This window comes from Halichoerus grypus, chromosome 6, assembly GCF_964656455.1.
Source record: "Halichoerus grypus chromosome 6, mHalGry1.hap1.1, whole genome shotgun sequence".
NCBI classification, from domain to species: Eukaryota; Metazoa; Chordata; class Mammalia; order Carnivora; family Phocidae; genus Halichoerus; species Halichoerus grypus.
Window position 1 is genome coordinate 117,221,056 of NC_135717.1, and position 19,845 is coordinate 117,240,900.

Genomic DNA, 19,845 nt, shown 5'->3' on the forward strand with positions numbered 1-19,845 from the left:
AAGCCCATGTCCACACAAAGACCTGTACACTGATGTTCACATTAGCTCAATCTGTAACAGCCAAAAAACAAAGAAACCACCCAAATGTCCAACAACAGGTGAATGGATAAACTGTTATCCATCCATACAATGGAATGCTACTTAACAATAAAATCAATGGATTCATGCAACAATGTTGCTGACCTTCAAAATAATTATGCTGAGTGAAAGAAGTCAGACAAAAATAGCACATAATGCCTGATTCCATTTACTTAAAATTCTAGGAAATGCGTATCAATCTCTAGTGACAGAAAACAGATCAGTACTTGCCTTGGGTTGGGGAGGGCAGGAGGAAAGGATTACAAAGTGGCAAGGGGAAACTTTTGGGAGTGATGGATATGTTCATTACCTTGACTGAAATGATGGCATCATAGGTACGTACATATGTCAAAATTTATCAGACTGTATACTTTATTTTTTTTTAAGATTTTTTTTATTTATTTGACAGAGTGAGAGAGCACAAGCAGGGGAAACAATAGAGGGAGAGAGAGAAGCAGGCTCCTCGCGAAGCAGGGACCCTGAAGTAGGGCTCGATCCCAAGACCCTGGGATCGTGACCCCAGCCGAAGACAGACGCCCAACCATCTGAGCCACCCAGGCACCCCCAGACTGTACACTTTAAATATGCAGTTTATTGTAGGTCAATTCCCCCTCAAAAAAGCTGTTAAAAATGGAAGAGATATAATATTTATAACATATGTATAGGATATAACAATAATGAAACAACAGAACACTCCCGTATCCATGACCCAGTTTAAAAAAGAAAATGTTACCAGGGCCACCTGGGGGGCTTAGTGGCTGAGGGTCTGACTTGATTTCAGCTCAGGTCATGACCTCAGGGTTGTGGGATCCAGCCCAGCCCAGGGCTCCCCACTCCAGGGAGTCTGCTTGAGATTTTCTCTCCCTCTGCCCCTCCCCCTGCTCGTGCTCTCTAAATAAATAAATAAAATCCCTTAAAAAGAAAAAGAAAAAAGCGAATGTTACTATTATTTTTTAAAATTTCTGTGTTCCCTGACCCACCCTAAAGCCAAGGCTTTTTTGTTAAAAACAGATGAATGCTTGAAACTATTTTTTGTGTACTTTAGGTTTTTATGTTCCCAAAGATGAATATTCTGGGGACGATTTTTATCTGAATTAGCTGAGTAATGTAGCAGTCCCACACAATTTGAAGTTGAAACTTGCCCTTTAAAAAACAGGCTGGCCAAAACGGTGACTCAAAAATAACCCGGTTGAGTTAGGGAAGTCCGAGAGCCTCAGCCCAGAATGTGAAAGGGTTAAATTCTTACTGACTGTGGCCAGGCAAGCGTGTCTAGTCACTTCCTCTTTTAAAAAACGGCGTCGGGGAAGGAGAGGGACCAAAGGGTAAGCAGGAAGGGGACACTTGGCAGCAGGCTTGTGGTACGGTTTTAGCAGGCTCCGACCACAGACTGTTTTCTTTGCAGAAATCTATGGAGGATCTGGAGAGGGTGGAAGTGCGCCGTGCATATAAAACTCCAGCTGGAAACTCACAGTAGTTCCCAAACAAACCCAGAGAAGGAGAAGCTGGAACTGCTGTGGAATAAGGGACTGTAATCAACTTTCCTTCTAAGGGAAGCCGGGAACCTTCTCCCTTTGCTTCGTGAAAACTAAGCCGAATCTTTTGCCAAACGCCTATAAATGAGGCAAAATGGCCCATGATTTGACTTCAGCTGCATTTCTCTCCCAGCCAGTTCTCTCCTCTGCAGCTGATTGGCTCTGGAGTGTGGCCAGAACTCCACCTCCTGGAATAAAGGAGTCCAGGGCTAACTGGTCTATCTTTCTCTTCTGAATGATGGCGCTTACCGTCTCTATCCTCAGGCTGTTCGTCTGCATCCTGGCATTTCCCATGTTCCTGCTGAACTTTCTAGGCTTGTGGAACCAGATATGCAAAAAATGGTTCCCCTACTTCATGCTGAGGTGCTCCGTGATGTACAACCAGCAGATGGCAAGCAAGAAGCGGGAGCTCTTCAGCAACCTGCAGGACTTCGTGGGCCCCTCCGGGAAACTCTCCCTGCTGGAGATAGGCTGCGGCACCGGGGCCAACTTCAAGTTCTACCCACCCGGATGCAGCGTGACTTGCAGTGACCCCAACCCCAACTTTGACAAGTTCTTGATCAAGAGCATGGCGGAAAACCGACACCTGCAGTTCGAGCGCTTCGTGGTGGCTGCCGGGGAGAACATGCCTCAGGTGGCCGATGGCTCCATGGACGTGGTGGTCTGCACCCTGGTGCTGTGCTCCGTGGAGAGCCAGGAGCGCATCCTCCAGGAGGTGCGCAGAGTGCTGAGGCCGGTGAGTGAGGGGTTGTGAGGAGGGCGAGTTAGTGGTAACCACTGTCACCAAGGGCAGTTCTGTCAATTTCAGGTGTCTCAAACATTCAAACATAAAAAGTAAAACTACTAGAGAAGGCACTGTTGAATTTTTAAAAATCTTAGAGTCAGAAAGAAGCTATAATTGGGCGCCTGGGTGGCTCAGTCGTTAAGTGTCTGCCTTCGGCTCAGGTCATGATCCCAGGGTCCTGGGATCGAGCCCCACATCAGGCTCCCTGTTCGGTGGGAAGCTTGCTTCTCCCTCTCCCACTCCCCCTGCTTGTGTTCCCTCTCTCGCTGGGTCTCTGTCAAATAAATAAAATCTTAAAAAAAAAAAAAAAAAGCTATAAAGGGAAAGACTGATTCTGAATACATAAAATTTAAAAACTTCCACAGAGAATAAAAAAAGTACTATAAACAAAGTACCAAAACATAGTAGTATTTGCCAGGGATGATAGACAAAAAGATTAATTTCTTTCATTTTAAGAGACATTACAAATCAAAAGAGATCAATAGGATTTTTTAAAAATAAGAAAAACACAAGAGAAAAATAGGCAAAGAGCAAGAACAGTAAAATATAAATAAAGATAACCAATTACAGGGGCACCTGGGTGGCTCAGTGGGTTAAGGGTGGGACTCTTGATTTCTGTTGGGGTCCTAATCTCAGGGTAGTGGGATCAAGCCCTGCCTCGGGCTGGAGCTGCGTATGGAGCCTGCTTGGGATTCTCTCCCTCCCTCTCTCTCTGCCCCTCCCCCACTTCCTCCCTCCCCCCTCTTAAAAAAAAAGGCAATTATATGATGAAAATGCTCAACCTTACACACAAAGAAACTAAAGCAAGATACCATTTTTACCTATTATACTGTCAGAGGCTTTTAAGGTCAGTATGGTATTGGGATTTGTTTGGGAGGCAGGAAACCCCCATAACATTGGAGGAAGTGCCCTCTTTGGAGGGTAATTTGATAATATTCAAAACTTAAAGTGCACATAGTCTTTTATCCAGTAGTAATTTATCCTATAGCTATACTGCACAAATATGCAAAAACTTGTCTATATGCAAAGACTTTCATTGGAGTATTTGTAATAGCATAAATTGGAATTATCCTAAATGTCCATCAATAGGAGGCTGTTCAGGATGCCTGGGTGGCTCAGTCCGTTAAGCCTCTGCCTTCGGCTCAGGTCATGATCCCAGGGTCCTGGGATCGAGTCCTACATCAGGCTCCCTGCTCAGCAAGGAGCCTGCTTCTCCCTCTGCCTGCAGCTCCCCCTGCTTGTGCTTGCACGCTCTCTCTCTCTGACAAATAAATAAAATCTTAAAAAAAAAAAAATAGGCTGTTCAAGTAAATTGTCTGTCACATAGTATAAAAGAATTCTGTGCATCTGTTAAAAAGAACAAGGAAGAGTTATCTATGTTAATATGAAAAAATCCCCAAGAGATAATGTTAAATGAAAAAAAGCAATCAAAGCATAGACTATTATGTAGAGTATAAGCCCACTGTGCAAAGGCTTACATACATACACACACACACATACATATACATATGTGTATATGTTAATGGGAATGATAGACAAGAAACTTTTTAAAACATTTTTATTTATTTGTCAGAGAGACAGCACAAGCAGAGGGAACAGCAGAGGGAGAGGGAGAAGCAGGCTCCTCACTCAGCAAGGAGCCTGATTTGGGGCTCAATCCTAGGACCCTGGGATCATGACCTGAGCTGAAGGCAGACGCTCAATGACTGAGCCACCCAGGCATCCAAAGAAACTTTTTTTTTTTAAGATTTATCCACCTATTTTTGGGAGCAAGCACACGGGGGAGGGGTAGAGGGAGAGAGAGAATCTCAAGCGGACTCCATGCTGAGCATGGAGATGGACATGCGGCTGGATCCCACGAACTTGAGATCATGACCTGAGCTGAAATCAAGAGTCAGATGCTTAACCAACTGAGCCACCCAGGTGTCCTGAAATGTTCTGATTCTTATTTCCAAATGCTGGGTTCTTGTGTCCTAAGACTGGGCAGTAAATGGGCAAGGCTAGTAAGTGTTTTGCTTACAGCGTTACCCCTACAAAGCAAGTTAATGATTACCTGCATTTTCTAGCACTCTTAATGAGATCGCATTCTTGGTAGTCTTCCTTAGCTCCTGTGAAGCACCCACTCTCTGCTAAATATAACCAGGAGCTTTATTACAGTGTCATTTAACCCTCACAATAGTCCTTTATAGCAGATACTGTCTTCATGGTGTGTTAAGGAAACAGAGGTTAAGAAACTTACCCAAAGTTACATAGATAGTAGGTCTGACTTTCTTTAATGCAAATATTTTTTTTTTTTAAGATTTTATTTATTTAGGGGTGCCTGGGTGGCTCAGTCGTTAAGCATCTGCCTTCGGCTCAGGTCATGGTCCCAGGGTCCTGGGATCGAGCCCCACATCGGGCTCCCTGCTCCGCGGGAAGCCTGCTTCTCCCTCTCCCACTCCCCCTGCTTGTGTTCCCTCTCTCGCCGTGTCTCTCTCTGTGTCAAATAAATAAATAAAATCTTTATTAAAAAAAAGATTTTATTTATTTATTCATTAGAGACAGAGAGAGAGAGAGGCAGAGGCAGAAGGAAAAGCAGGCTCCCTGCTCAGCGGGGACTTGATCCCAGAACCTGGGGATCATGACCTGAGCTGAAGGCAGACGCTTAACCTTCTGAGCCACCCAGGCATCCCTAATGCAAATGTTCTTACTGCTGCATCACAGAGCTTGTCATTAGGGCCTTTTTATCTCTCTGACTACAACATTTCTACCACTTTTGCTGGCTGTTCTTCCTCTGCCCATCTCTAAACACTGGAGTTTCTTTTTTGGCTCTCATTTCACTTAAATACAGCCCCAAGACAATCTCATGGACACCCCCCCCCCCGCCCCCACCAAAGTTTTCAACTACCATGCATACACGGATATTTTCCAAATGTAAATATCTAGCCCAGATCTTTCTCTAACCCTAAACCTACATCTCCATCTCTGTATTCAACAGTCACCTAAACGGGTGACAGGCTTCTCTAGCTTAACCTGTGTTACCCCAAGGGCAACATCGGCCTCCCCAGGCCTGGGCCTCCTCCTGTTCTCATCTATGGAAATTTTTTTTTTAACCCACTCAGGAAATTCCAGGTTTTCCATTCCCAAACACAGGCCTTATACCTAGCCATAGAACTGGGGAAGCTGCCACCTCTCAGCTCTCTGGCTGGGATAGGCAAGACTAGAGTAGCCAGAGGAGGCTAAGAAGAGTGTGACCATCACCATGGGCTTTGGAGGGGATTTGGAGGTCCCTTTCCTCTACTCCCCACAGAGGTAGAAGGGGAGAAGACTTCCAAAGTCCTTCTGATAATGTATAACCTCTACTGTGTCTACACTTCACCCACATTTATAGGACTGCCCTAGATGAAAGCAGCAGTTGCTAATTCCTACAGGAGAGTGATTAACACATCACATCCACTGAATAAAATCCCTAACGACACAGTGGTACCATGACTTCAGTAATGCTTTTAGATGCTTCAGTATTTTAATTCATCATAGCATTTACATCCTTGTGACAATGGTACAAAAGTGTAAGACATGATTGTTTAGTCTCAGGCAGTGCTGGGTGTGGATTCAGACTCTCCCACAGGTTTGCAAAGCAGAGCCCAAGAACAATGTTCAGATGAGGTTAAAAAAAAAAAAAAAAGTTTTTAAAAAGAAGAAGTTAAAAAAAATTGTAATTAAAAGGCAAACAACGGGGCACCTGGGTGGCTCAGTCGTTAAGCATCTGCCTTCAGTTCAGATCATGATCCCAGGGTCCTAGGATTGAGCCCCACATCGGGCTCCCTGCTCAGGTGGGAGTCTGCTTCTCCCTCTCCCACTCCCCCTGCTTGTGTTCCCTCTCTCGCTGTGTCTGTCAAATAAATAAATAAAATCTTTAAAAAAAAAAAAAAAAGGCAAACAACTTGGGTGCCTGCCTGGCTCAGTCAGTAGAGCATGTGACTTTTTTTCTTTTTTTTTTTTTAAGATTTTATCTACTTATTTGAGAGAGAGAGAGAGCAAGCACTAGCAGAGGAGGGGCAAGGGAGAAGCAGACTCCCAGCTGAGCAGGGAGCCCAACATGGGGCTCGATCCCAGAACCCCGGGATCATGACCTGAGCCGAAGGCAGACACTTAACAGACTGAGCCACCCAGGCATCCTGAGCATGTGACCTTTGATCTCAAGGTTGTGAGTTCAAGCCCCATGTTGGATATAGAGATTCCTTAAAAATAAAATCTTAAAAAAAAAAAAAGGTAAACAACAAACTGGGGGGAAACATTTGTAGTATACTAAATGCTCTCACTAAGCAGTAAGAAAAACCCAACACCCGATTAGAAAACTGATAAAGGACATCAACAGACAAAGCAGAAGAAGTCCAAATCACTAATAAGGCTTAGCAAAAAATGTTATATATATTAAGAAATTAAAGATATGCATATTATTGAAAATGAAATACCATTTCACCCATCAGATTGGCAGGATACAGAGGAAAAAGGATTGATGAGAGTCTTTTGGAAATGGGCACTCACACCATTGCTGGTATGAATGTAAACTTGCAGTGACTCTTCCAAAGGGCAATTGGACAACCTGTACCAACAGCTTTAAGAAGGCACAGACTTGGGCGCCTGGGTGCTCAGTCGGTTAAGCATCTGCCTTTGGCTCAGGTCATGATCCCAGGGTCCTGGGATCCAGGCCTGCCCGTCTTGTTGGGCTCCCTGCTCAGTGGGGAGTCTGCTTCTCCCTCTGACCCTCCCCCCTCTCGTGCTCTCTCTCAAATAAAAATCTTTAAAAAATAAGAAATAAATAAAATCTTTAAGAAGGCACAGGCTTTTGACTCAGTAGTTCCACTTTTTTTTTTTTTTTTAGATTTTATTTATTTATTTGACAGAGGAGACACAGCGAGAGAGGGAACACAAGCAGGGGAGTGGGAGAGGGAGAAGCAGGCTTCCCGCCAAGCAGGGAGCCCGACGCGGGGCTCGATCCCAGGACCCTGGGATCATGACCTGAGCCGAAGGCAGACGCTTAACAACTGAGCCACCCAGGCGCCCCTCAGCAGTTCCACTTTTTAGCAAGTTATTTATTTGGAAATAATTAGAGATGGGCACAAAGATGTATGGATAAGGATATTCACTGTAATAGTATTTATAATAATGAAAAATTGGAAATAACTTCAATGAGAATGATTAAGAGATGACACCTTCAGTGGTGTGAAATATTATGTAAGGAGCTTTTAAACGTTTTAGAATAATATTCGAATACATAAAATAAAGCAGATTATAAAACAGAAGGTACATTCTAGTCCTAGTTTTAGGGAAAAGATACATATTCATATGATGTACACACAAAATCTTAACAGTAGTTATCTTGAGATGATAGAATAGTGCTTGTTTTTCTGTTTAAACTTTTCTACATTTCCTAAGGTCAACATATGGGCGAGGCAGTATTACCAGCCTCTGGAGCTAGACCGTCCAGGGTCAAACCAAACCTAATCTGACATTTAATAGGCTGTGTGACCTTGGGCAAGTTGCTCATTTTCTGTGTGACTCATTCTCCTCATCTGTAAAAATAGGAATAATACTTACCAAATAAGTTTATCATAAGGATTAAGCAAGTTGATAGATGATAGGCATTAAGGATAGTACCTTGCATTCAGGAACTGCTGCAAGTTTTAACTATCATGACATACTACTTTTATGATCAGAAAATATGTGCTAAGTGCATTAGATTGGCAGCTGTGGATAAAATTTGATAGAAGGTGAGACTATTGGCCAAAACGACGTATTAGTAAGTGCTGATTTATCCATGCCTTCTCATGAAGTTAGCCTTTAGGGCCACTGAAATCGAAGCTTCAATCATCTTCTACACCTGTTCTTCCAAAACTAAAATCCTGGTATTTTTTTTTTTTTTTTTTTTCTTTCTCAGGGAGGGGCTTTCTACTTCCTGGAGCATGTAGCAGCGGAGAGCTCAACTTGGAATTACTTCTGGCAGCAAATCCTGCATCCTTCCTGGTACCTGCTGTTTGACAGGTGCCACCTGACCAGAGAGAGCTGGAAGGCGCTGGAGCAGGCAGCCTTCTCCGAGCTCAAGCTGCAGCACTTCCAGGCGCCGCTGTCCTGGAAGCTGATATGCCCCCACATCTGTGGCTACGCTGTGAAGTAGCCCCAGTGGGGAGTAGAGAGCTGAACGGCTCATGGCTTCAGGCTACACTTTTACGCTTAAAATACTAATTAGAAGAAAGGAAACATTTTTTTTTTTTAAAGTAAAGTTGCATTTCATCCCTAAGAATTTATGTTACAACTTCTTTAGCCATTTTCTGTTGTCTCCCAGAGGATCAAAACCAAACCAAAGCGAAACAGGGTTCTCCCTTAAAAGGAAATGCTGGGGGGCACCTGGGGGGCTCAGTTGGTTAAGTGACTGCCTTCAGCTCAGATCATGATCCCAGGGTCCTGGGATCAAGCCCCACATCAGGCTCCTTGCTCAGCGGGGAGCCTGCTTCTCCCTCTCCCTTTATCTGCTACTCCACCTGCTTACACTCTCTCTGTCAAATAAATAAATAAAAATTCTTTAAAGAAAAAAAAAAAAGGAAATGCTGGGCTTTCATAATTGAAGTTTACCGTTATCCCCAAACTTCAGTTTATGCGATAACTTCAAAATCCTTCCAATTTATATTGTTACCTGGCAGATTTTCCTTTCACCCCCTTTGAGAGCTTGGTGGTAAGAGGCAGTGAAATCACTCAAAAGAGGACTTGAAAAGGGAACGTGACAAGATCTTAATACTTCACAAACTGAGCCAAGAAATACCAACTAGTTGAAAATCCAAATCTAAATAGCCCAGGTCTTTTTGAAAGAGAAATCTGAATCTATCTGTTGTTCCTAGTAACGGGGCTGGTTTTCAAAATTAATGGACTAGGAAGCCACAGCTAGCTCTGCCCAGCGTTGTTGTTTTTACTCCCATGTTCCACCGACGTCTGCGTTCCTGCATTCCAGTCTTCAACTCTTAACATGAAGAGTGTACTTGACGTATAGCCAGAAAAACAGCTGAGGCACTTAAGTTTCTTGAATACATTTTCCTTATTACGTAGCAGATACTTTGCTGCATGTCTTAAACTGTAGGTAAGGAAAAGGCCCACTGTAATTAGGAAAACCTTGGATAAAATTAGGTACGCTTTCTAAGAGCCCCTAAAACCTAGGCAGTCTGGGAGTCTGTAAAGAAGTAGACACGTATTTGGGTGATTATTCTGACCAAATTTCCACTCCTGTCCCAAGATGATTTCTTTGTTCCTTGTCACCACGGAAACCTCTGAAAATCATAAGTGCTTTGAAAACAAGTGTTAGGTTGGTCAGTCAGAGGGATTAAGAATAGCATTTTCAGGGGCGCCTGGATGGCTCAGTTGGTTAAGCGTCTGCCTTCAGCTCAGGTGGTGATCCCAGGGTCCTGGGATCGAGCCCCACGTGGGGTTCCCTGCTCAGTGGGGAATCTGCTTCTCCCTCTCCCTCTGTCCTTCCACCCCGCTCATTCTCTCTCTCTCTCTCTCTCTAATAAATAAATAAAATCTTAAAAAAAAAAAAGAATAGCATTTTTGGCAATAGTTTGTGTGTATGTTAATAAATTTAGTATATTCTCTGTAAAGTATAATGACTTTACAAAGGGACTATTTTAAATATGAAATCAATCAAATTCACATAGACTTTAGGAATGGAAATAAAGGGTTTATATCTTTGCTGGCTTGGCTTCATTTTTTTAATGTCTCTGGGAAGGGAAAATTAAGCTATTTGCATATACAGATTTTTCCTTCTACTTCCAGGTAACTATAAACACAGCTAATGGATTTTAGAGAAAGCGATTTTGGAAGGATCAGAGTGAGCCTTGAAAAGTTCAAGTCCAGGGGCGCCTGGGTGGCTCAGTCAGTTGAGCGTCTGCCTTCGGCTCAGGTCCTGATCCCAGGGTCCTGGGATCGAGTCCCGCATCGGGCTCCGTGCTCAGCGGGAGCCTGCTTCTCCCCCTGCCTGCCACACCCTCTGCTTGTGCTTGCTCTCTCTCGTGCACACTCTCTCTCTCTCTCTCTCTGACAAAAAAAAAAAAAAAAGAAAAGTTCAAGTCCAAAGACCCCCACTTTGTAAAATCCACAGAGTAGAAAGAAAGGACGCTTACTATTCTAACTCTCTTGAACATGAAGATAGTTATTGTTATGGTGAGCTTGGAATGCTCAGCTAAGGCCTCCTGAGCTCTACAACAGGAATCTCCTCCCTCTACAGTCTCCCCAAAGTAGGACCCTCCTTCACCACCCACCTCACTATTGGTTAGGTTAGTCTAGTGACTGAGAAATACGAAAAAACACGGGCTGACACGCTGAAATGTTACCAGCACGCTGGAAGATAAATAATGCCAAAGTACAAAGTACTAGACACATTCTTATCAATTCCTTCTTGTCTAAGTGGCGTGGCAAATATTATCCTCACATTCTGCACAAAACTAAGACACGGAGAAATAAATAAATGGAGTTTCTTACACTCCACAAGTTACTGAGCAGGTCTTAGAAGCCCCGATTCCCAAAACTACAAACCCGGTTTCGACAGCATCGCTGCCGTGTTACCTCCTCACTGCTTTCCTCCACAGGCCAGAAGACACACAGTTACGGTCATTCCAACAGCCCGTGGAAGTGACCTAAGCCCACGCAAAACGGAAACAAACAGGCAAAACATGTCCAGCGTGCTGGTTAGGATTTCTTTGATTCCAAGTGGCACAACTCTCAACCAAAAAAAAGGCTTCAGTAGAAAAAGGACTTTAATGACTCAAGTTAGTGAAAAGACAGGGAGAGAAGGCCTCAGGCACAGCGTGAGCAGGGCTCAGCTGATATTCTCAGATGTCACATCTGCCCTTCTGTCCGCCCTAGCAGGTAAGAAGTCTGTGGAAGTAGTGCCAATCTTCATGCTTTCAGAGGTCAAGACCAGTTGAAGAGATCAAGTCTATTTTTGCAAAAACTCCAACCAAAGTTCTGGATTGAGTCTCAGTTGGCTCATACTGGCAGTACTAAGTCACAAGCCCATGCCTGAACTAATTACCATGTTTAGATCAGATGAATTATGCTGTCTGGCTCAAGTACAGGTCACAGTGCCTTATTCCTGGGGCTGAGCACACCCAGACCACATGCACTGAGCCAAGGAGGGTTGTATATCCTCCAAATGAAAATGGGGCCTGTGGACGCCTGGGTGGCTCAGTTGGTTAAGTGACTGCCTTCGGCTCTGGTCATGATCCTGGCTTCCCGGGATCGAGTCCCCCTCCAGTCTGCTTCTCCCTCTCCCGCTCCCCCCTCTTGTGCTCTCTCTCTCTCTCATTCTCTCTCTCAAATAAATAAAATCTTTAAAGAAAAGAAAACGGGGCCTGTGACTGGGGAAAGCAGGAATGGATGCTGAGAAGGCACACCACAAATGCTCCTTAGAAGCACATCGCTGCATTTTGATCAGACACACCCTCTGCTTGCTTTCCTGTGATAGATCACATAGTACCACGCAGGCTTCTCAGTAGGATAATTGTATAATAAAAGAAAAAATGACACTGGCTTTGGCATCAAAGTGACCTAAGTCAAGTCCTGGCTGTGTCATTTGTGTACTATGTGACCTTGGGCAAGTTATTTCTCTAGTGTCACCTTCCTCATCTGTCAATGAGGATAATATCCACCTAAAGGGTTATTGTGAGGAATTAATGAAGTGAAGTGCTTGGTACTTAATAAAAGTTGAACTTCATTCAAGAAATAGTTACTGAGTACTCTGTGCGGTGCTCAGCTTAGAGCCCTGAATCAGCTAGACTTGTTCCTTGCTATCATGGAGCCCACAGCTGGGATCTGACCCAGTCGGGGAGGAGGATCACAGGCTTCCTTGAGGAAGTGACATCCAACCTGAATTCCAGAGGATATTAGTATTTGGGCATAGGAGAACAGCTTGTACCATAGACAAATAAAAGGAGGAAACACAATCTGTTCCAGGAACTGAAGGCAGGTAGGGCCAGGCCCCAGAGCCCGAGGGGAGGATTGGGGATGACTACTATTTACATCAGCTTCTTCCTTATCTTGTTAAGCCCCTGGATCCATGAGCGAGGTACTTAATTTTAATGGCTACAAAACAAAACACCATTGAAATTGCTTATGTTTCTATTATAAAACATTCTGTTCCTAAGTTTTCTAATACTGTAATTGTTTCTTCTCAATTCCTACATACTTCAGACTTGAATAGCAAGTGAAGCAAACATTGTGTAATAGTTCTTTTTTACTCTTGACCCTTAACAGAGACTTTCCCTTTGGTATTGCTTTAGAAAACCCAGAACTTAACACAACTGAAATTCAATTCTTGTTAATCTATTAAGGCAATTGAGAGTGGAATGAATCGCAGCCGCCTAATGTCAACAAAAGGAAAAAAGAAACCTGTTCAGTAAGCATCACTTTAATGATTTCAATACCTAAAACCAAAAGCATTCGGGATACATTAAAGAATAATCAGAATTCCCTGACCCATGGAACCACCAGATTCAAGAACAGAGGTCATGTTAATTGAGGGCACAGGAAATGAACATAGAGTGGCCAATGTTCCCAATTTCCAGTTAACAAAAATAAAACAAAAAAAAACATAGTAATTTACCGACCAAGAAAGGTATTATTTTATTCCTAAAGGAAAGTATTTGGGAACCTGTAAAGAATTACATAGAAACAAGGAAAATTGTCATTCAGAATTTACCATTCTAAAAGTAAAAATCTCTCATGTCCAACAGCTTTAATTCAGGCTGTGTCCTTCTCAATCTTTTTTTTTTTTTTAAGATTTTATTTATTTGACAGAGAGAGAGACAGCGAGAGAGGGAACACAAGCAGGGGGAGTGGGAGAGGGAGAAGCAGGCTTCCCGCGGAGCAGGGAGCCCGATGCGGGGCTCGATTCCAGGACCCTGGGATCATGACCTGAGCTGAAGGCAGCCGCTTAACTGACTGAGCCACCCAGGTGCCTCCTATCTGTTATTTTATCACATATAAAGCAACAATATCAGCTTCACAAGAACAAAGGATTTAGGATGTTGAATATTGGGTGTGTCCAAGTTCAATGTCCATCTTACCCACTTTTTTTTTTTAAGATTTTATTTATTTATTTGTCAGAGAGAAAGCACAGCAGGGGGAGCAGCAGGCAGAGTGAGAGGGAGAAGCAGGCACGCTGAGCAGGGAGCCCGATGTGGGGCTCGATCCCAGGATCCTGGGATCATGACCTGAGCCGAAGGCAGATGCTTAACAACTGAGCGACCCAAGCGCCCCTCCTTCTCAATCTTTAAAATGTGTCTGACACTGATGTCAACCTCTTCCTTGGAATGACCCTTCTATTCCATGACTCTAATAGCTAACAATAGAAATGTCTATTTATTACGTGCCTTCTTTATGCCAGGCACCAACTTTTTACACAATTACTATTTTTTAAAGATTTTATTTTTTTGAGGGAGAGCAGAGCGAGAGAGAGCATGAGTAAGTGAAAGAGAGAGCACGAGCAGGGGGGAGGAGGCAGAGGGAGAGGGAGAAGCAGACTTCCTGCTGAGCAGGGAACCTGATGTGGGGCTCGATTCCAGGACCCTGAGATCATGACCCGAGCAGAAGGCAGATGCTTAACCTACTGAGCCACCCAGCGCCCCTAAACAATTATTTCATATAGTACTCATAACTCTACAAGGCAGGTAAATTACCTACAACTGACAAAGGAGAAAGCAGACCAGTGATGTTCTATCACTTGCCCAAAGCCACATGGTGAGTGGTCACACCAGTATGCCTACATAGCTTACCTGATGCCAAAGCCTAGGCCTCCCCACAATGTTACAGTGCTTCTTGAGGTCTTCTCGAACCCAAGAGCCTGTGGTGAATGGTCCCCCAAGACTCATTCAGTCTGTGTTCAATCCCTTGAGCCTTGCTTATACTCCTAGGTTGTGAGCCATCACCTATTTGAAAAAGATTCTTAAACCTCACACTTTTGCCATTCCTCTGATATTGAGAATTGAACATGTCAAAAACAAAATTCACTGGGTCCTTCCCTAAATAAGCAACACTTTCCAATTTCTTCAACACCTATAATTATTTCCCAAGGACCAGATAAAGAGATGCCCTTCTACAAAGCATTTGCTGGCTGTTTCAAGAAGCTTCCTCCTAGAGCAATCTCTTCACATTCACTAATACCCACAGGTGTGATTTCACACCACCAATCTCTTCTTCCTTTCTTCTACATGCCAGACACAGTGCTTACTAGATAGCAAGTGCTCCAAAAGTATTTACCGATTAATTCCTCATCAAGTCCTGCCTCTTCTACACACCTCTCAGATGGTCCCTTCTACTGCATTTCCACAGCTGCCATCTTAGTCTGAGAACTAAGCCCTGGATGACCACACACATAGACTGAGTGTGGACAGCTGGAATGACAAACCATTTACCTCTGAACTTGCTAGGAATTGCATGATTCAGGGATATGGCAGAAAAGTAGCTCTAAGGTGAGAGGAAGATACTACATCTGGATACGGTAGTCAAAAAACATGCCTTTTGCAATGGACTCAACCTTCTTTGCCTTCCTTCACCCAATTCGCCCCACTAACCTATGATGGAAAAACAGAAGCTCAGCAAATAACTTTCCTGGGGCACAAAGAAGCGGTTTCCTTGGAAGGCACAAATGTCTGATCCAAGTCACAATCTCTCATGCTAGAAAATGCTTCAAATGGGTCTCCAGACCTTTACCACCCATCTTCATGCCCATAATTTCCAGAACACTTTTGCATTCCTGCAACTCAAAATTATAAAGGAAGCTCCTCAGCAAGAAGCTGACTTGAGGTTTCTCAGCTCTGCATTTAGGAGTATCTGTCCATAGACATATCTCACCACTTCTCCTAGCTTTGTAGGCCGATGGGAAAAGCATGGGGTTTGGGGTCAGAACATTTGAATCCAAATCTCATCACTGCATCTTACTAATATTTTGTCCACTTAGTATAAGAAGATACCACCACCTACATCTCCTAGGATTCTTGTGAAGATGAAGGACATAAATGCAAAAGGTGCTTTGTAAACTATCAAATTGCTGGTCACGTGTGCTGGGGTTTCTTCACATGGTCCCTTACTTGGGTCAGGGCCCGGCCTCCGTAAACATTTCTGACAAGAACAGAATGGAGTTTATCTTTCTATATAGGAAAAGATATTTTACTTCCATAAATGTGGTCCTGGAACTCCAACCAACTGGATTATTAGATACCATAATGTTTTCTGGAGACTCAGTACACTTTTTACGATTTTATTTATTTATTTATTTATTTGAGAGAGCGAGCGAGCGAACTCGAGCACATTTGCGAGTACAAGCGGGAGGCGGGGGGGGGGGGGTGGGCAGAGGGAGAGAGAAAATCTTAAGCAAACTTCCTGCTGAGTGCAGGGCCTGACTCAGGGCTCACTCAGGGCTTGATCCCATGACCCTGAGGTCATGCCCTGAGCCAAAACCAAGAGTTGGACACCTAACCAACTGTGCCACCCAGAAGCCCCTCTGAAGACTTGGTACACTTTTAAAGAAATCTCCCATTAAAAAAAACTTGGCATTGGGGGCTCCTGGGTGGCTCAGTTGGTTGGGCGTCTGCCTTCGGCTCAGGTCGTGATCTCAGGGTCCTGGGATTGAGCCCCGCATCGGGCTCTCTGCAACCTGCTTCTCCCTCTCCCTCTCCCTCTGCCTGCTTGCGCACGTGCGTCTGTCAAATAAATAAAATCTTTAAAAATTTTTTCAAAAAATAACTTGGCAAAGCTCTAATTTCTGCATCTGACAATAAAAAGTTTGGCACCTACATGAGATGCTGCAAAGAACTTCTATACAGAGTGCTAAAGATACAGACATCATTCCCCAAATCCCTTTAATCTTGGCTCACACTTTATCCGTCAGGCTAAGCAGGCAGTATTAGGACCATGAAAGCGGCAGCGCTCAGTTCAAGTTCTATCTCACCTCTCAGGTTATGGGAACAGATCATTTACTCTGATCCCAGAGGAAGAGTTTCTTTTCAATTTATTGTCCATCAAAGTTTAGGAACAAAGAAATCTAAAAACCTTTTTTTTTTTTTTAAAGCAAAAGCTGCAATATTAAAATATGTAATATTTATTTATAAATATAAATGTTGCCATATATCAAATTGCTTACCAATCCATGCAACCTCATCTGCCCAAATGTTGAAAATGGAAGAAAACATTGGAGAAAGTGGACACAACTAATAAATCATTAACCTGTCAGCCCGCATTTTTGCTCTTGTGCTTTTATTTTCTTCCCTTCATATTCTGGGAAGGAGGCCTTCTGGGACCCCGAGTAAAATTTTATGAAGAAACATTTGCCTTTTGCTCACACAGCCAGGGCACATCCATACCTGGATGACAGATATGTCTGAAAGTGTGAGGATTAGGGGAAAATGGTGCCACCTGGTGTCAATTCTTAATTTTTATAGGGTCCTAGGAAACTTCTTGAGAATCTGATGAAAGGTCTACATCCTCTCCCTGGAAAAATGCTCCTACAAATAAACCTACCATTTCTAGAGGAAAACAGACATGCCAGGTGCCTGAGTATACGGTCATCATTTCCAAATTGCCACATATGAAAATTAAAACTCTGAAATCCTATTCTTGAAATAGCTTTTAGCCTTTTACCTCCCCCAGTAAATCTATTCTTCAGCTTAGAGACCTCTAATGCTGCCACCCTGCCTTGGGCTGTCTCTGGCTGCCAGCCAGCATGGCATCCCTTTTCTAACCAGACTGGACAAAAGCCAGCAGGCAAAAATCAGTCCATCCTCACGTTCCTACTCACGCCTCCTTTTCCTATTGCCATACAAACCTGCCAATTTCTGACTGCGGGGTCTCCTTTACCCCTAATCTGCTGCTGCTGCTTTTTTTTTTTTTTTTTTTTAATCTTAGTAAATGGCAAAACTATTTTTGTCCTCTCACTCAAGCTGGAAACCAAGACATCATCCTGGCTTTCTCTCTTCCTCGCCTCCCACAGCCAGTCAGACACTGTCCCTTCCTTTCTTCCAACACGGCTGCTCCTGACCAGAGCTGCAAGGCCTCCTTACTTGGATTAACTGACCTCAGCCTGACCCCTCCGATCTGTCCTCTGGGCTGCGCCCTGGAACCGAAATTTAAAAATCACTTCCTGCCTCAAATCCTTTGGTGGCTTCTCACAGTTTTCAGATGAAACCTCAAAATCCTTAGCCTAAAATGCAAGGCTCTTGTGATCTGGCCGCACTGGCCGTGTAGCTCCGTCCTCCTCAAGGCACTCCCATCCCCGGCTCTACACACTGCGCTGTCTGGGCTGTCTGCCCGGTGCCTTGAATACCCCTACCGTCTCCTCTCTTCATCTCAAATGTACTAGTTCTCTATAACATCCCGTAGGTCACTTTCTCCAAAAAGAACTTCCTTTTTTCTCCAGTTTGATTTTCAGGCCCTTCAAGCCAAGCCCAGGCCTCCTCCTCAAACCTTCACAATGTGCTGCCATGTGGTGCTACTCATCTGTCTCCCCAGCCTGACTCGAAGCTTCTTGGGGACAGGGCACTGGTCTTAACTCAGCTTTGTGTCCGCAGCACTCAATCTCCGGGAAACGCACAAACGATCCCAGCCATTTGCCGCCTCTGTGGCTGTTGTCAGGAGACAGTACGAAGCCTGAGTTAGACTTTTTAGGGCTGCTCAGAAATCTCGTCATTTACCCTCAGCTACCCTCATTTCCACACTTCTCTCAGCAGATGACTTCACTACTCACTTCACAGAAGGAAAAACAAAAAGAGAGCCATTGAGTGGGTCTGGAAATTTAAGAACCTCGCAGATGCCCTCTCCTGACCAGAGCTGCAAGGCCAGCCCTAGCCTTTTGATTCATCTCTTTCAGGTCTTTTTTCTAACAAGTCATACTCCTTTTGCATCTTCACTCTTCCCTTGTGTTCAAATATCCTAAAATCCACACACCTTCCTCCAGTAAAAACAAAACACCAAAAAGCAAAAACAAAAACAACAAAACCCAAAACAAAAAACTTAGCTTTGCTTTCCCCTAAAATTACTATGCTCTTTTCCTCCCTTCACTGTCAAATCTTAAAAATATCAAATCCAGTTGTTTTTTTTTCCCCTACTTTCCACTTACTCCTCAATCCATTATCATTGGGTTTCCAGCCCTATCTGAAACTGTTCTCCACAAAGTCATTACTGCTTTCCAAATATAAAGGCTTCGTCCTCTGGATGAGCTCTGTAATATCCGATTCTGGCTTCCCTTCTTGAGATCTTCCTCCTTTCTCTTGTGAGTCTTCTTGACTCTCTGGCTGCTCCATCTCAAGCTCCTTTGCTACCCTCTACTTCCCCAGGATTCCATCTTTAGTCCTCTCCATTCCTACAGATTTCCCTTTGTGGAGTTCAACAGAGCTGTCATGTCCAATTCCCCATCACCACCCTCTCCTGGCCTTTGGGGCAGACTGGCTGAATAGAATGCCAGGTACACGTCAGCCATAATAGTTTTCTATTGCTGCCATAACGAATTACCACAAACTTAGTGGTTTAAAACAATACAAATGTATTATTATCTTACAGTTCTGGAGGACAAAAGTCCAAAATGGGTCTCACTGGGCTAAAATCAAGGTGTTGGCCGGGTTGCTTTTTCTGGAGACCCTAGGGAGAATTTGTTCTCTTGCCTTCTCTAGCTTCTAGAGGCCACACTGGTTCCTTGGCACATGGTCCCTTCCTCCATCTTCAAATCTCTCTCTGAAACTGACTTCCCAGTTTCACTTATAAGGGCCCTTGTGATTACATTGGCTCCACCCAGATAATCCAGAATAACCTCCCATCCCCAGGTCAGCTGGATAGCAACCTTCATTCCATCTGCAACCTTAATTTCCCTTTGCCATGTAACATAACACATCCAACAGGTTGTGGGGATTAGGATGTGGACATATCTGGGAGTGGGGAAGAGGAAGCATTATTCTGTCTACCATCTCAGCTAGACTGGACAAGAAAGAAAAGTATGTAAATGATAGCAGGAACTTGAATGAGGTGCCAGATTGGACTAACATAGAGCCAAGGTGAGAACAGTATGGAATGGCAAAATAGTTGTGGGAAGAACTGAATGAGGGATACAAAGGGACAAACTGCTGTACACTCTAGGCTTCAAGAAGAAAATTAGGCTGCATTTTATAGGACAATTCATGTTTGTCCCTGACAAATCTCCCCATGCTAAAATGATCATTTCTATTTCTGGAGCCTTCCCATATTAATCCCTTAACTTGGAATCCTTTGATGAGTCTGAGGATATCTTCCAACCTTCCCCAAAATTCTTCAGGAACCTTAAAATTATGAAACCTAACAAATAATTTTTAATATGCAAAAATGGCCTTAAACATTTGAAAATATGTTTGAGCTCACTCACAATACATGAAATGCTAATTAAAACTACTGTTAGATACCATT

The 19,845-nt window shown here is 43.7% G+C and overlaps 2 protein-coding genes across 3 annotated transcripts in view; both read left to right on the forward strand.

Moving 5' to 3' along the window:
- TMPRSS12 (transmembrane serine protease 12) overlaps positions 1 to 1,611 on the forward strand; it is a 39,396-nt gene extending 37,785 nt beyond the window's left edge. Inside the window, exon 7 of the mRNA XM_078074172.1 lies at positions 1,481 to 1,611. Within this exon, the coding sequence (XP_077930298.1) occupies positions 1,481 to 1,552 (72 nt within the window). The 3' untranslated portion in view covers positions 1,553 to 1,611. The remainder of the gene's footprint in view (positions 1 to 1,480) is intronic.
- On the forward strand, positions 1,375 to 10,113 carry TMT1A (thiol methyltransferase 1A). Of its 2 annotated transcripts, XM_078075974.1 has the most exons (3): positions 1,375 to 1,400; positions 1,875 to 2,346; positions 8,315 to 10,113. In XM_078075974.1, the coding sequence occupies exons 2-3, from the start codon at positions 1,903 to 1,905 to the stop codon at positions 8,549 to 8,551; spliced, it is 681 nt and encodes a 226-aa protein (XP_077932100.1). In that variant the 5' UTR covers positions 1,375 to 1,400; positions 1,875 to 1,902; the 3' UTR covers positions 8,552 to 10,113. The 2 variants fall into 2 exon arrangements, with proteins under 2 accessions (XP_077932100.1, XP_035954815.1); XM_036098922.2 differs by lacking the exon at positions 1,375 to 1,400 and having other exon boundaries at positions 1,846 to 2,346.
- The last annotated feature ends 9,732 nt before the right edge of the window (positions 10,114 to 19,845 follow it).